The following is a 17,767-nucleotide window of genomic DNA, read 5'->3' as shown; positions in this document are numbered from 1 at the left end:
AACAAACTGAAGGCAGTGATGCCAGACGGCCAGCCCCTTTCCCATTTAGTATGTCTCTATCTCCAGCAGGTGGTGGACGGCTTTTCTCCAGCTCCTGGATTCAAGACTTATGAGGGTGCTCCTGGGCCAGTGGCCAGTTTGAGCCCGGGGTGGCTGACTGAAGGTGTCACCTTTGGGAGCATACCCAGGTTCTGGGTCCCTGCTTCACCCCAAAATTCCCTCTTAACAGGCTTTTTGCTGTTTTTCTTCCCTGTTTCTACCTCCTCACTAAAAAAAAAAAAAGAGAACTATAAGATTTATTAAAAAAAAAAAAAGAAACTGATGGGAAGTGATTTTAGTGAGAGCAGCGCTGTTTTCCTGCCTGTCTGAGCCCTGCTTGTGTTCCTGCCTGTCTGACCTGTCTGGCTTCGGAGTCAGAGCGTTCCTCCTCGACTCGTGCTGCAGGTCCCACGCTTCTGCTGTGGGTAAGTGCTGCTAGAGTTTGTTTACCAGGGGCAGATGGCAGCTGAGGCTGTGAAGCGATGTTCCCGATGCGGGAAACGTCGGTCGACAGCGGGTTTTTGCAGCGCTGACTTGGCGGGATTTGAGGGATCCTTGTTCCCCCCCCCCCCCCCCCCCCCCTGAGAGTGCGCTTTCCCGCCCGGAGCCTCGCGATTAGCGCGCCATTTTGCGAACCGCCACGGAGGTGGCTCCGGTAGCGGTTTTGGATGGCGTTCCTTCTGGGTTGGGAGGGGCGTCAGGCACTACTCCCTGTGGCTCAAGGCCATGGTTGCGGGTTCCTCCGCTTTGGGGTAGGGGGTTTCTCCCGAATTTGTTTTGCTCCTCCATCAGGCTTATTTGCTGATGAGGACTTTTCCCCCTCCAGCTTCTGTCATTGACCCTATTGGGGGGTCTAGGGGTAGCCAGGGGATCTTGGGTTTCCCCCCAGATGAAATCTCTTCCTTAAAAAACAGAGTTTCTTTGGGGTCTGAAGAGGGGTCCTTGGTTCAATTGCCGGCAGCCCTCTCCTTGATGGTTCTTTCTGAGTAGACGGGGCTGGAGGAGGTAGAGGACTGTGTCCTTACTGACCAGGCAGAGGACTCTTCTGCTGTGAGGATTTTCCATAAGGAGGAATTGTCCTCCTTTATTTCTTAGGCGTTGGAAGCCTTGAATATAGAGGACCCGGAGGGCTCCGCTTCTCAGACAGTCAACCCCAAAATGACAAGTATCAGGCGTCCTTCTAAGGCCTTTGTGGTGCACGAAGCTATAGAGGAGCTGATTTTGGCTCAATGGGCGGACCTGGATGGGGGGTTGAAAGTGGCCAGGGCTGTGTCCTGGCTGTATCCGGTTTCAGTGGACCGAGTGGAGCAGTTTGCTCTGCCTAAGGTGGATGCCCTAGTGACGGCTGTCACTGAGAAGACTACTGTTCCAGTGGAGGGTGGTGTGGCGCTGAAGGATATGCAGGACAGACGTCTTGAAGCCTTCTTGAAGCGTGCCTTTGAGGTGGCTGCTTTGACTCTTTAAGCCTCTATTTGTAGTTCATATGCGGCTAGAGCCTGACTCAGTTGGCTTCACTCAGTGATGGATTCGGACTTGGAGTCAGGTCTAGCTGGGACTTCTCAATTGTCGCAAATGGATATAGGCCTGGTGTACTTGGCGGATGCTTGTATGATTTGGTTTGTGCTTCGGCCAAGCTCATGGCTTTGGCTGTTTCCTCCCGGCATCTGCTATGGCTCCGTCATTGGACTGCAGATATGGCCTCTAAGCAGCGTCTTATTAAATTGCCTTTCTGGGGGAAGTTGCTTTTTGGTGAGGACCTGGAAAAGATTGTTAAAGATTTGGGGGATTCCAAATCTCAGCATCTCCCGGAGGATAGACCCAGGTCTGGGTCCAGGCAGGGAGCTTCGAAGTCGCGTTTCCGAGAGGCTCGACACTATCGCACAGGATGCTCTAACTCTGCCTTTCAGCGTCCTCGTTTTGGTCAGTGTTTTTCCTTTTGAAATGACAAGCATCCGGCCAGACCCCCTGCTCGTCAGGGGGCTCCTCCGGGAGCCTCACTATGATGGGGCGCAGGTCCACTCGGTAGAAAAGCAGATTGGTGGTTGGCTCCCACTATTTCTTCCAGAGTGGGCCAGAATTACTTCAGACCAGTGGGTCCTCGATGTGGTGCGAGAGGGCTACAAGCTAGAATTCATCTCTTCCGTCACAGACTTTTTTCTGGAGTCCCACTGTATCTCGCGGGCCAAGAGGAAAACTGTTCTGCAATGCCTGCGAGACCTTCTGCGCATAGGAGCTATTGTGCCGGTTCCCCCTCTCAAGCGGCGCACAGGCCATTACTCCATTTTCTTTGTGGTTCCAAAGAAAAGAGGAGCTTTTCAGCTTATTCTAGACCTCAGAAAAGTGAACATGGTTTTATGAGTTTGCCACTTTCGCATGGAAACGTTGCGAACAGTTATTGCTGCTGTTCAGCCAGGCGAGTTTTTGACGGCTCTCGATTTACAAGAAGCTTACCTGCACATTCCCATTTGGAAGCCTCATCAGCGATTTCTCAGATTTGCTGTGCTGGGTCAGCACTTCCAGTTTCAAGCCCTTCCTTTCGGAATGGCCACGGCCCCGCACACCTTCAAGGTCATGGTGGTAGTGGCGGCCTTTTGGTGGAAGGAAGGGATTCGGGTGCATCCCTATCTCAACGACTGGCTGATTCGAGCGGCTACAGCAGCAGAGAGTCGTGTAGTCACCGACCGGGTGATTGCACTCCTGCAATCCTTAGGTTGGGTCATCAACAGGGACAAGAGTCATCTAATTCCTACTCAGAGCCTGGAGTATCTCGGAGTGCGGTTTGATACAAAGCAGGGAAAGGTATTTCTGCCCGAGGGTCGGAGGATCAAGTTACTTTCTCAGGTCAGGTCCTTGTTGAGTCACCGTTCTCCTCGAGTGTGGGACTATGTTTAACTCCTCGGTTCCATGACGCAACCTTGGAGGTCATTCCTGGGCGAGGGCTCATATGCGACCTCTTCAGATCTTCCTGTTGAGCAGGTGGTCGCCAATGTCGATGGATTATCAGCGGTGCCTCCCTTGGCCGGGCCAGGGATAGTCTGGTGTGGTGGCTCCTGCCGGCCAATTTACGGAAGGGCATTCTGCTGGCTTCTCCCAATTGGGTGGTGGTCGTGATGGATGCCAGCCTTTCAGGGTGGGGAGCCCATTGTCTAAATCGGGCAGCCCAAGGATCTTGGACCCCACTCGAAGCGACTTGGCCGATAAATCGCCTGGAGTTGCGAGCAGTCGTGAATACGCTGCAGAGTTTTCAAGATCTTCTGCGAGGTCAGGCAGTTCGAGTTTTCTCGGACAACACCACAATGGTGGCCTACATCAATCGGCAGGGAGGCACTCACAGTCTCCCCCTGGCGGAGGAAGCATCTTGTCTTCTGGTGTGGGCGGAAGCTCATGTTCTATGTCTATCAGCAGCACACATTGCGGGTCAGGACAACGCTCAAACAGATTTTCTCAGCCGGAATCTTATGGACGTGGCGGAGTGGACGCTGTCTGACTTGGCGTTTCGTCTGATCTGTCGGTGTTGGGGAACACCAGTGATGGATTTCATGGCCACGGCCTGCAATGCCAAAGTTTCCCGGTTCTTCAGTCACAAAAGGCAACCCGGAACCGCAGGGTTAGACGCTGTTCTTCAGCCCTGGCCGAAAGAGAAACTGTTGTATGTTTTTTCTCCGTGGCCTCTGATAGGGAGGATTCTATTCCGCGTAGGGCGTCATCGAGGGTAGGTCGTTCTAGTGGCCCCAGATTGGCCTCGGCATCCGTGGTATGCAGATCTGATTCAGGTGCTATCGGAGCCGCTGTTGCGACTGCCAGTGACTCCGGATCTGCATCAAGGACCAGTCCAGATGGAAAATCCCTCCCGTTTTGGTGTTACGGCGTGGGTATTGAGAGGCGGCAGTTGAGGAAGAAGGGATTTTCTGAACCACTTATTACCACTCTTTTGAGAGCACGGAAGCAGTCCATTTTGGCAGCGTATGCTCAGGTGTGGAAGGCCTTCTCGGCGTGGTGTGGGCTGCGTACAGAGTCGCCCTTTCGGGCGTTCATTTCAGTGATTTTGGCGTTCCTTCAGGACAGTCTTCAAAAGGGGTTGGCATATAATTCCCTCCGAGTTCAGGTAGCCACACTGGCCTGTTTTTGAGGGAGACTGGACGGTTCCTCGTTGGCAGCTGACCCAGATGTGGTTCGTTTTCTTCATGGGGCTTTTCGTCTCCGCCCTCCTCTGCAGTGGCCGTGTCCAGCGTGGCATTTGAATTTAGTGCTGCGAGCTCTACAGGCCCCGCCTTTTGAGCCTTTGAACAAGGCCTCTGAGAAGGATCTTACACTTAAGACGGTGTTTTTGGTGGCCATAACTTCGTCTCGAAGGATTTCGGAGATTCAGGCTTTGTCTTGCCGAGATCCTTTTTTGCAGTTTTCTGAGGACGGAGTGTCGATTTGGACAGTGCCGTCGTTTCTGCCTAAAGTAGTTTCGGCTTTTCATATCAATCAGACTATTTATCTTCCTTAATTTCGAAGGGAGGATTATCCAGAGAATTTTGCGTTACTTCATTTCTTGGACGTTACTGATACTATCTGATGCAGGGGCTGGCTGTCTGGTATCACTGCCTTCAGTCTTGTTTATCTCTGTCTCCACCTGCTGGTAGATGGACTTAACCCACCAGTTCCTGGATTCATCTGCTGCGGTTAAAGGAAAGAAAATTATCAGGTAAGATATAATTTTACCTTAACACTGATGTTAATGCAAACAAAACCTTAACCACCACCTCCCTAAGGCCCTGTTCATTTTCTTGTGTAAATAGATCAGCCTTCCATTTGCACATTTTAGTGCATGACATTTAACACTGCATACAGAGGTAGGTAATGAGCTCTGTTGCACAATTATGTGTTACTCTGATGTCACTTTTGTGAAGCATTGTGCACTTTAGTACATCACCCTCACTGGGTCCTCACAATTCTTGTGGAGCTGCTGTTTCTGGCTCCTTGTGCACCTGCTTTCTGCTCTGCCACCCCAACTTGTACTTTGATGAGGCTTTTGTACTTTTCTTCATTTTGAAGGATTGTTTTATTATTTCCCTGTTAGGGTTTCAAAGATTTAGGCTTGATGCATAGGACCTTTCTGTGCTTGTGAGCCCCAGATCAGTCAGTGTTTTGGCTGGTTCAGTTTCTGCCTACAGTATACATAACTTATAAGCCAAGGTCACAGTTTCATCCCAGGTGAGGTGATCAGTCCTGTTTTAGGAACTTAATGGGTTCTGTTACTAAGCTACGGCAGAAGGGGACCTGTGTGGCATCACGCGCTGAGGCCTCCTTTTAGCCGCAGCAGGTAAAAGTCTGGTTTTTTTTAAAAGAAATAGCCGCGTGGACATTTGGAGGGGGGAGCACTTACCACCACCCATTGAAGTGGTGGTAAGGGCTCCCGCGCTAATCCGACAGTAACCGGGCAGCAAGCGGCAAAGCCTGATTTCCACCGGGTAAACACACGCTGGAGGTGGGAACTACCACCAGGCTGCCTGTGGTAGCCAAGCGGTACCTCCGGTTTAGCGAGTGGTAAGCTCGCTTTGGGCTTAGTGCCGCTTAATAAAAGACCCCCTAAGTGATGAAGTCTAACTAGGAGACCATTTCACATTTTCAGAGTTCTCCAATGTGTCTATTAAATGAGTAAATAACACCTTCAGAGCTTTAAGCATAAACCCTTGTAAGAGAAAGCCCTAATGTTTGCTATATATCATGTCTCTCATAGAAATATAAAAAATGATGGCAGATAAAGACCATATGGTCCATCAAGTCTGCCTGTCCATACTGCCTACTATCCCTTCCTCTCCCTTAGAGATCCTACGTGTCTGTCCCATACTTTCTTGAATTCAGGTAGTTTTTGTCATAGAAACATACTCATCAGAAATAATTGCCGTTCAATCCAAAATAAACAGCCAGCACACTTCAGGCATTCAAGAGGCATATTGTGACACTTTGGCCTCACAATGGGACTGAAAATATCTGGTGAACACAGCATCAAAATAAACTACTTGGATTCCACTCAATACCCTTGAATTTGTTGGCTGTTGAATGTGACCCACCATGTAATTAGAGCTTGCTGCTTGCTGCCCTTGTGCCTCACTTGAATGATCATGCAATCAATTGCATGTGTCTGATCATTTTTTTCTTCACTGAACTCTGCTGTTCATCGGATTACTGGTATCAATACATGAATTACACTGCATGAGGCAGCAGAAACCTCTACATTCCAAGGATTTCTCCTTCTCTCCTTGAAACTATTGTCTACACTCTGAGGTTTCTGAATTACGATTATTGATAGAGTAAGATTTACTCTATCTGCAGATCTATTCGGAGAAGAGATGTTATTTTAATTTCCTTTTAAAATGGAGAGACAACACCCCCCCCCCTTTTTTTCAACTGGGGCTTGAGGATGGGGATACAGAGAACATATTAAAATAAATTATAAAATATGCCTTCTTTTTCTGCTGTATTTGTATACTGCTGAGAGTTGTAATTGGTATTTCTGAAAATGGTGTGATTGCTGTAATCCTATTGAATGGTACAGAGATTCGAAAAAAATAATTGTAAGAATACTTTTATTTGTTGCATAGATAATTAAGTAAATATTTACAGATACATTTAATTAAGTGAAGGTGGGTGTAATTTTGATCATTTTTGCAATTTGAGAACTAGAGGCACAGAATGAGAAGTCCTTTTTGAGTAGGATGCAGTGGGTAGAAAAGAGGAAAGCTAGCTAGCTCCATTTTTTTTCAGCACAGTTGATCCATTCCAAGGTTTTACCTCACTATATGAATAGTAATTTGGGTGCCCTAACGGATTTCCCTCAGGAAAGCAAGACTACAAGTCCACACAAACCATGGAGTAAAACCAAGACTGGACCAGCCTGTCCTGAAAATCTGGAGCGGGTTAGCAACCATAATGGAGAAGGGTTAGGGAGGTCACCATTCTGTGTGACAATAGTCTTAATTCCCCCTTGTCACTTAACTCTTTTTTTTCTCCCCCTTTATAAAAGGATTTTCTCCGCAACATCCCAGGCAGTATTTTCTCTTGTAACCTGTTTGACAACTGGCTGTCTGTAATGGATCATGGGAACCTGGAAGAGAAGATACGAGGCATACAGAGGTACAGGGACTGGTGTTTGCCAGAATGCTTAGTATTGTGTGAAACATTTTGAAGACAGTTTTCAGAGCAATTTTGATGGTGTAAAGTGTTTTATTAGTGTAAATTAACTGTCTAAAAATTATCTACGCTGTATGTTGGTAAAACCACACACTTGAAGAGTAATTTTATGACAGGACACCTAGGCTGAGAAGGCATATAGGCTGTTATATGAACTTAAAACTGATGTAATTTTGATAACCTGTAAACTAAAAGCAACATATGCACCTATCTTCTTTATAAAATTAACCCACTGAGAAGTAGCCACACATGTTTACACTTGTTCTAAGGCAGGTGCAAATGATCCATCTATGGATACACTTAACCAGTGCCCCCAGGAATGCGTGTGCATATGGGGCCTTATTCTATAAAGGTTAGCTCCTAAATTACAAGCGTAATCTATGCTCCTAAATTTGAAACCCTCTGCTCAGTGTGCTGCGGCAGCAAAGCAAGCAAATAGAATGTTAAGCATTATTAGGAAAGGAATGGAAAATAAAAACGAGAATGTTATAATGCCTTTGTATTGCTCCATGGTGTGACCGCACCTTGAATACCGTGTGCAATTCTGGTCACCTCATCTCAAAAAAGATATACTGGAATTAGAAAAGGTACAGAGAAGGGCGACGAGAATGATAAAAGGGATGGGACAACTTCCCTATGAGGAAAGGCTGAAACGGCTTGGGCTCTTCAACTTGGAGAAAAGACGGTTGAGAGGAGATATTATAGGGGTATATAAAGTACTGAGAAAAGTGGAACAGGTAGATGTGAATCGCTTGTTTACTCTTTCCAAAAATACTAGGACTAGGAGGCATGCAATGAAGCTACAAAGTAGTAAATTTAAAACAAATTGAACTCTGGAATTCATTGCCAGAGAATGTGGTAAAAGCAGTTAACGGGGTTTTAAAAAGGTTTGGATAGCTTCCTAAAAGAAAAGTCCATAAGCCATTATTAAAATGAACTTAGGGAAAATCCACTGCTTATTTCTGGGATAAGCAGCATAAAATGTACTGTTTTGGGATCTTGCCAGGTACTTGTGACCTGGATTGGTCACTGTTGGAAACAGGATACTGGGCTTGATGGACCTTTGGCCTGTCCCAGTTTGGCAACATTTATGTACTTATGTAATTTAGGGTTTATTACGCTCATAGATTTAGCATACATTTAGGAGCATAACCTTTATCGCCTAAAAGTAATGCACACTTATACGATTGTCAAGGGGTACACATGCATAGAAGTTCATATTTCTGCATGTATGACCGTATTTTACCTTCAAATTACCCCCATTGTGCAGCAACATGGATACTTTTTCCATGTTTGAGAAGGGGGGAATTTCTGGGGTTCGCAGCTCTGTGGAGAGTTTGAAAATTGCCATCATTAAAGCTAAAGCATATTTTAGATGTGAAAAATGGCACTTACAAAGTGTACAGGTATATACACACATACAAGTATAAGACCTTGTGTACTTTCATGCAGTCTCCATATAGGGATTCCCTAGGGCAGGGACTCTCAACCCAGTCCTCAGAACACACCAAGCCACTCTATCCACAATGAATATGCATGAGAGAGATTTACATACAATGGAGACAAGGCATGCAAATTTATCTCATGCATATTCGTTGTGACTATCCTGAAAACCTGACTGGGTGTGTCCTGAGGAGTGGGTTGAGAACCCCTACCCTAGGGTGTACTTTGGGTGGAGCCAAGCCAGAGTTGTGATATGTATGCATATTTTATAAAATGTGTGCAAACACGCAGAGAGCACATACGCATATTATGGTGCAATTCTATAAATTGGTGTCCAGATTCAGGTGCCCCAATGCCATGCGCTGAGCACCAGTTCTAAAAAGGCATCTTTTTTTTTTTCAATATTTTATTGAAAAATCTTTGTTAACATTGTTAAGAGCAATAACAAGAACAAAAAAACAAACTAACAATGGCTTCAGTGTAGGACAGAAATATGAGATGTATTACAATATATAATAAATGTGCAAATTAGACATAAGATTATTTGAGGACCACCTATGATGCTTTGGGTTGGGTAGTAAGACAGAAAGAGTCCAGAAAGGCCCAGTCTTTAGAAACAGAGTTAGTCTGTAGATATTTATAGGCCGAAAGAGTTTCACATTTTCTAATCATGCATGTATAGCTCCACCATTCATTGAAACATAGCTTAGAATTATTTTTCCAATTACAGATACTAAGGAGTATGACAACAGCTAAAATGGCATCTTTTATAGAGTAGTTTATAGAACAGCGCCTAGCACTTACACACATGAGTGCCAATTAGTGGCATCACTAGTGCACATGTTCTATAGAATTGCCCTTTATACCTTCTGTGGAGCAAGTGTACATTTTGTACAAGAGAATTTGGAGGGGAGTTATGAAGGTGTGGTAAAAGGTGAGCTTTTACCATCCCTTGATTTACCACAGGCGTCGCCAACCTGTGGTCTGTCGATACCAAAGGTTTTTGTCTCCCTAAGTAAGGAAAAACACTGCTTACAAGCCACCTCACAAACAGCATTAGCAGCTCGATGCTTCTGGGCTATGTGTTAAAGGGGCCAGCACCTGTAAAAATGAATAGTTTTCTGCATACCTCCCCCCCCCCCCCCCCCCCCCCCCCGCAAGAGATTGCCCCGTTGAGCGCCCCTCCTCGTGTTGAACCTTAACCAGGGCCTCCCCAAGGTGTGCCCTTCCACCTGTAAGCCCTGCTAATATAGGCAGACCACCCAAGGTCTCACCCATCCTCCCGAAGGCCACCCCCCCCCCCCCTTAAGCTTTCCATGGTCTCTAGTGGGCGGGCAGGAGTGATCCTCAGTGGTTTCTGCCCTCATTGATGCCATTAAGGTAAGAGGAGCCTGTCTACACCTGGGAAGCAGAGTTTACAGGTGGGGGGTACAGCTTGGGGGAGAGCCTGGTTGGGTCTCAGTATTGTGGATGCATGATTGGTGGGAGGTGCTCAACAAGGGCTTTGTTTTGGAGGGTGTGCAGGGGACTACTAATTTTTACAGGTGCTGGCCCCTTCAAGAGATGGCCCAGAAGCATCAGGCTGCGGTTTGGTGGCCCAATGCTCCCAGGTGGTAAAATAGCCCCAGCTTTAGATGGGGTTATTTTACAGGCATGCTATAGCTTGTGCACACCACAAGCTGCAGTATAGTATTACAATGAGCTGCTTTACATGCATTTGCATGTTTTGCATGTTGTAGCCTAGTGGTTAGTGCAGTGGACTTTGATCCTGGGGAACTGAGTTCGATTCCTACTGCAGCTCCTTGTGACTCTGGGCAAGTCACTTAACCCTCCATTGCCCCTGGTACTAAATAAGTACCTGAATATATGTAAACCGCTTTGAATGTAGTTGCAAAAACCTCAGAAAGGCGGTATATTAAGTCCTATTTCCCTTTCCCCTTTCCCTTAATGCTGTGTTAGGTCAAGACAACCTGCGTTAGTATCCTTTAAGTCAGGGGGTAGATAACACAGCTTGATAACTAACCCCCTTTGTATATTATTATAGCTAATTCTAAAGGCACATCCACACCTATATCGCCTTTAAAACGGGTGCATTTTTTGGGAAATTCTACTCTGGCACTGTGTTATAAAATTACCTTCATTGTATATAGCTGTTTTATTGGAATTGGTCCATTAAGATGCAACTTCGACCATGCTATTGTTTGTAAACTGCCTTCAGGCTAAAAAAGCAGCTGCGCTGGAATGGAGTGATCAAGCAAGTTATAGGGTGACCTGATTAATGCTGTCATTTCCTGAGAGATCCGCTTCAAGACTCCAGTACATTAACCATTCATGTGATTTATAAATCTCTTGGTTTTAACACTAGAGATTTATGTTGAGAATAATGGGCTTTGGTGTTGAGAGAACTCCTGAGTAACTCAGTTATGTCCTGTGTTTTCACTCCCCACTTTTGCACTTGGGTACACAAAGTGCCAATTTAAAATTAAATGGATGGGGGTTTTGGGGAGGGTGGGGGGGTTGTAGGAAGGTATTATTTTAATTTCTGTAAATGTTTAGCTTAGGATATCCATAGAAGGTAGTATAACAGACTTGTTATGCCTTTCAATTTAGCAGTATTTTGGATTGTGTATTGATAATGCACATTGCGTTGGGATTAAGATGAATCATCAAATCTAGAAATAAATAGAAGCTTAGACCAGGGAAGTAGAATTGTTGTGATCTTAGTTTCATTTTCTTCTGGAATTCGCAGTGAATTGTGTTTAAATTTTTCTTTTTTAAGACAAACCTTGCTGGTGTTTTTATGAGAACTCAACCATGTCTCTACCCTTTGCACCATTATAATTGATAGTTACTAGACAAAAAAAATGCTCTTCCTGCGCGTTGAAAGATTTTAAACGCCACTCCTTATTTAGGGCCCCCTTTACCAAGCTGCGGCAAAAGGGGGCCGGCGCTGGCATTGGCACATGTTTTACACGCACGCCGAGGCCCCCTTTTACCGCAGCTGGTAAAAGGGAAGTCTCGCTTTCCTACAGGAAATGGCCAGGTGGCAAGTAAAGCACTTGACGTGCGGCCATTTCGGGGTGTGCCCTTACCGCCACCCATTGAAGTGGTGGTAAGGGCTCCCACATTAACCCAACAGTAACCGGGCAGCACACGGCACTTCCCGATTACCGCCAGGTACACTCTGGTGCTACAAAAATAGATAAATTCTTGTAGCATTGGAAATGATGGCACGCTAGGGGTTGGAAGTGTCTTCGGGCTGCTGTGGTAGCCCGGCGGTATTTCCTGTGTAGTGAGTGGTAAGCCTGCATTGGGCTTACCACTGCTTAGTAAAAGGAGCCCTTTAACTGCCTAATTTTGTTTTTGTGTTGCCAGGTTGGTAGAACAACTTCCCAGATCAAACGTCACCCTCTTGCGCTACCTGTTCGGAGTTTTGCATAGCATCGCACAGCAGTCAGAAACCAACCAGATGACCACATTTAACCTGGCTGTCTGCATTGCTCCCAGTGTACTCTGGCCACCAACCGCCTCCAGTGCTGAGTCAGAGAGCGAGTTCACAAAAAAGGTATCAGTAAACTACCATCTTTCTGGTGGGCAGAGTGGTGTATTCTTATGGTACTGGTAGTGTACTTGGTGTTACAACTATTTTGTCCAAACAGCAGATGCTAAAACAGATCTTGGGGGGGGGAGGGAGTCCATTCTCTGAGGACAAGTAAAGCAGTACTTACCATGAGTGATGTCACCCGACAGATGCCAGGGACCTACAGGACCAACCCCTGCTAATGAGTGTTCAAAAAAGACACAAGCGATATATTGCATTAATCTTGGGCTTAGGCCTGGAGAAAGACAGACAGTAGGTTAGGGTTCGCCATATTGTAGTAGTCTTACACTGGGGGACTGTACTGGTTGTTCTTGGTGAAAAGTGAAAGAATGGCAAGAGAAGATGAAACCTTTCTTTTAAAAACAGTCCCAGATTTTGTGTTTCAGGAGAAGGAAACATAAGAATAGCCATACTGAGTCAGACCAATGGTCGATCTAGCCCAGTATCCTGCTTCCAACAGTGGCCAATCCAGGTCACAAGTACCTGGCAGAAACCCAATTGGTAGCAACATTCCATGCCAAATAACATTTTTGTGCAAAAAAGTTCAATAAAGCTCACACTTAACTTGCTAGGTGAAAAGAGTAAAACTTTTTTTTTTACACAAAAATGTTATTTCACACTTGGAGGTATTACTTTAAACAGTAGAGTCGTGCTCTGATTATATGCCTGGACATCTTTTGAAGACCAGTGAGTCTGATTGTCCCTTGGAAACATATGAGCACATCCCTATTTGGAATGATTTATGAAAGCTTATTGTCAGTATTGTGTGTTACGCCTTTGCATTAGATGAGAATAAGAACTGTATAGTATATTCACCTTTTTCATCAATTTTGACAAAGTATCCTCAGTTTGGTTTCAGTGGCTTTTCCTATATGTAAAAGGGCCATATTCCAGACAATTATACATTTAGGACTAGATTCTATGTATCACGCCTAAAAAATCGGTGCCGAAAAAAATACGTCTAGGCATATTCTATAAAGTATGCTGCCCCTCACTACCTCTCTACCCTCATCTCCCCTTACGTTCCCGCCCGTAACCTCCGTTCACAGGATAAATCCCTCCTCTCAGTACCCTTCTCCACCACCGCCAACTCCAGGCTCCGCTCATTCTGCCTCACCTCACCCTATGCTTGGAACAACCTTCCTGAACCCTTACGCCAAGCCCCCTCCCTGCCCGTCTTCAAGTCTTTGCTTAAAGCCCACCTCTTCAATGCTGCGTTCGGCACCTAACCCTTACCGTTCAGTGAATCCAAACTGCCCCAATTTGACTGCCCCTATCGGACCGACCGTTCACTTGTCTATTAGATTGTAAGCTCTTTGAGCAGGGACTGTCTCTCTTTGTTAAATTGTACAGCGCTGCGTAACCCTAGTAGCGCTCTAGAAATGTTAAGTAGTAGTAGTAGTAGTAAATTTAGGTGTACTTTATAGAATACACTTAAATTTCTGTGCGAATTTTAGAATACGACGAGTGCCCCTCCACCTAGCTAAATTTAGTCGCGGGCAGTTACGCCAAGTAAAACTTGGAGTAAATGCCAACACCTAAATTAGGGGCGGACTGGGTGTATTCTATAACCATGCACTTAGATTTTAGAAACGCCCAAGACACCCCCATTCCACACCATGGCCACACCCCCTTTTCAACTATGCAGCTTAGTATTTACATGCATTTTGTTACAGAATACACATAGTTGTGCACGTACATTCTAATTAATACCAATTAGTGTTAATAATTGCTTAAGTGGCAATTATCGGCGCTGATTGGCTTAACTAATTAAATTGTGTGCGCAAATCCATAATACGACTGGATTTGCATGTGTAGCTTAAGTCCAAGGGATGATTTCAAACTTGTACAAAATTTGTGTTTTAGTTTCTTTAGTGTCATTAGTTGAATGAAGAATAATACACCTACCCCTTATTTATGTCCAGTTGGCTAATTAAAAGTGCAGAGATTCACTTGGTGATGCCCTGATCACTATAGTTGATGCATATGTAAATAAAAATAAAAAGTTGTCTTACACTGTGTTAAAAGAGGCCTCATCTGATCCTAAAAATCAGCCAATTATTAGCCCATCACAACTCTGTCTTTTGTAGGTAAAATAATAGAGCAGGTGGTCCTTATTCACTTTTATAATGTCTTGGGTAACCATAATATTCTGGATTCTCTTTAAGGGCCATAATACTGAGATTTGTTGCTTTCAATTTCAGATGTTTTTGTTTCAAAGTCTTGATAAAAGTATTACCTTCTTATTGACAGCATTAGATGTTTCTTCCGCTTTTGACACCATTTTTCATGAAATTCTGCTGACCTGTACGGGAACTAAGATTGTACCTGAAACAAATGCGAATTAGGGCCGATTAGGCCATGCTGAATGTATCTATACTTTGGGTTCCTTAGGGCTTTGGCTTGTCAGCAGTTCTATTCATCGTCTGTTCACAGCCTTTAGAAAAGATTTTAACCGGCCTTGGAATTCAGCATCGCTGCTATGCAGTTAACATTCATCTGCTGTTCCCGTGCTAATATTGACTTGGCAATTACTCCATCTCGGATGGCACTGATAGGTGAACAAGAGACTGTGAATAGAATCTATCAAAAATGGAGGTGGTATTATTTTTCTGTGTCAGAGATCCCTTCTCGTATCCATATTGGTAACAAAATCCTCATTTCCTCTGAGATCAGAAGCATGGGAGTAATGTTAGACACAAGAATAACAATGATTTCTCAGCTGTAGATAGTAGTGAGAATTACCTTTTCTAAATTATTTTATTTATTAATTATTTATTTATTTAATAGGATCTATTTACTGCCTTTTTGAAGGAATTCACTCAAGGTGGTCTACAGTAAAAATAAATCAAACATGAGCAATAGGCAATTACAGCAAAATAATACAATTTATGGCACAGTATATTCAGAAGCATAGCCAGGTTGTGACGCCAGGGGGAGCGGAGAGGCACACGCAGTGGCATTCCTAGGGGGGCGGTCCGCCCCGGGTGCACGCCGCTGGGGGGGTGCCGCGCGCGCCTGTCCTCCGTTGGTCCATGCTTCTTCTCTGCCCCGGAACAGGTTACTTCCTGTTCCGGGGCAGAGAAGAAGCATGGACCAACGGAGGGCAGGCGCGCGCGGCACCCCCCCCCCCCCCCCCCCCACCGGCGTGCACCCGGCGGGGGGGGGGGGTTCCTTTGCGGGGGTGTCCTTTCGCCGGGGGGGGGGTCCGCGCTGCATCAGGGGGGGGCACTGCACCCGGGGGGCGGGGCGCATCGGCGATCCGCCCCGGGTGCCAGCCCCCCCCAGGAACGCCACTGGGCACACGCGCGCACTGTGCAGGTGTGACGGACCGCCTGAAAAATAGGTGTCATTGCCGTCCGAAGTCTGTTTTGGTTTACAAAACTCCAAAGGGTGTTTCCTATGGAAATCTGAGAGAAGCTTAGTTTGAATATATTTCATCTCATCAAATTAGATCATCGATGTAGCTTTGTTATCTGTACCTTTCTTAAAAATGGCATGACTGGTAGAAACCTGTTCCAAGACCTTTTATTTTGCTGTCCCCATCCTTTAGAGCAGTCTATTCTTTATGGCCGATAGGCTTTAGTTGCTTGCTGAAGATAATAATCTGTCTGTTTTCTTGTGCATTTTGAACTATATGATAATTATCTCGGTTTTGTGCTTGATTTACTGATTTTGTCACCTGTACTGCCCGGTTCTGTACATGTTTACATATATATCATGTTTTGCGTTTTACTTTGGAAGCTGCCAAGGACAATGTAAATTGAGATTGGATTATAAATGAAATGAAATAAAAATTCTGGGACCATGTTCTTAACCCATTAGTGCCCAATGTTCCTATATGGGAACAAATCAATTTGTTCCCATATGGCTTATTATGGGAACATTGGGTACTAATGGGTTAACCCTGGACCTTAGGAAGGATATTCACTCCAGGGTCTGTTGGTGGCCACACTGGAGGAAGCTATAGCTCCTTAGGGATATGGTGGGATAACGCTCTGCCAAATCTCCAAATTCCAATTAAAAGTCAAGACGAGGAATTTGTTCCTAAGGATTTTCCTCTGACACCAATTCTGCAGTACTTATTTGAAAGGTCCCAGAAAACAGTAGGACAATCGATCTGCAAACTCCAAAATGGTGTTAGAAGAATAAATAAACATTTGGTTTGACTTTTTCATGTGGTCTGCTCATTCTTTTCACACCTCAGTGGGAGACAATATAATATGTTTATTTATTTATTAAAGGTCTGATGTTTAAATTGCCTTTGCTGGGGTTAACTGGGCATTTACTCCTTTGCTTCTTAAGCTGCACTGGCTGCTCATAGAAACAAGAGTTCAATTTAAAGTTTGCACTCTTATTTTTAAATCACTGTATGGTGGTAAACCTGTGTATATGTCTTAACTTTTTTCGTCTTCTGAATGGAAACACTTCTCATGAAATTAGAAACCAATTATTGTTCAGTTTTCCTACTGTGTGGAAGACTGAGGTGCTCATTTTCAAAGCAGATGGACATTTTAAAATGCCTCAAAAAACGTCCAGATTGTGATTTTGGAAAGTCAGAACTGGACATTTCACACAGCAGTTTGTCTAAATAGCAAGGGGGTGTGTTTTGGGTAGGACTAGGCTGGGCCCAAAAGTAGGACATCCAACAGGGATTTTGGAATGGGAAGAAACTTCAATGTCTTAAAAGGTCATTTTTATCTGTACCTGTTTCAATCATGTCCAAGTTACAAAAAGTTGCTGTAATTGAGCAGCTGACCACTGGAAGGAATTAAGACACGATCCCTCATTAATCCCCAGTGGTTGCTGTCCCCTTCCCTCTCCCCTGAAAGTGAAACTGGAAAGGAAAACCAGACTGTATGTCAGCTGTAGCCAATCAGCTCAAAGGAGTAGCCTAGAGGTTAGTGCAGTGGACTATAAACCAAGGGACCCAGGCTCAAATCCCGCTTCAGCTATTGTTTTTAAATAATTCTGAGCCTTCCAGAAGCAGAGTGGATGAGTGGCCTAGTGGTTAGGGTGGTGGACTTTGGTCCTGAGGAACTGAGTTCGATTCCCACTTCAGGCACAGGCAACTCCTTGTGACTCTGGGCAAGTCACTTAACCTCCATTGCCCCATGTAAGCCGCATTGAGCCTGCCATGAGTGGGAAAGTGTGGGATATAAATGTAACAAAAAAAATACCTACTGTTCCTAAATATATAAGACACCTGCAAGCTTGAAGGGTATTGAAGTGATGTATATTCAGATACATTAGGTATTTTTCAGATCCTGGAAGGATCACATTTACAAAAAAAAAAATGTTATAGTGGGGTTTGAACCTGTGTCCCTTGGTGTATAGTCCACTTCACTAACCACTACTACTACTACTACTACTATTTAACATTTCTAGAGCGCTACAAAGTGTACGCAGCACTAGGTTACTCCTCTGTTCTAACTACACTCACCCATCAACCAAAGCCCCAGTAAAACAAAAATAATAAAATATAAAACCAAAAGAAAAACA

At 44.9% G+C, this 17,767-nt stretch overlaps 1 protein-coding gene across 1 annotated transcript in view; it reads left to right on the top strand.

The window, feature by feature from the left end:
* Positions 1 to 17,767, top strand: part of LOC115468509 (rho GTPase-activating protein 20-like) — a 285,485-nt gene that overhangs the window by 244,687 nt on the left and 23,031 nt on the right. The window contains exons 12-13 of the mRNA XM_030200279.1: positions 7,055 to 7,164; positions 12,040 to 12,229. Coding sequence (XP_030056139.1) covers positions 7,055 to 7,164; positions 12,040 to 12,229 — 300 coding nt within the window. The remainder of the gene's footprint in view (positions 1 to 7,054; positions 7,165 to 12,039; positions 12,230 to 17,767) is intronic.

The sequence above is a fragment of the Microcaecilia unicolor genome, chromosome 4 (assembly GCF_901765095.1).
Source record: "Microcaecilia unicolor chromosome 4, aMicUni1.1, whole genome shotgun sequence".
In the NCBI taxonomy this organism is placed as follows: Eukaryota; Metazoa; Chordata; class Amphibia; order Gymnophiona; family Siphonopidae; genus Microcaecilia; species Microcaecilia unicolor.
The sequence above is the reverse complement of the archived record's forward strand: the minus strand, read 5'-3'. Positions and strand labels throughout refer to the sequence as shown.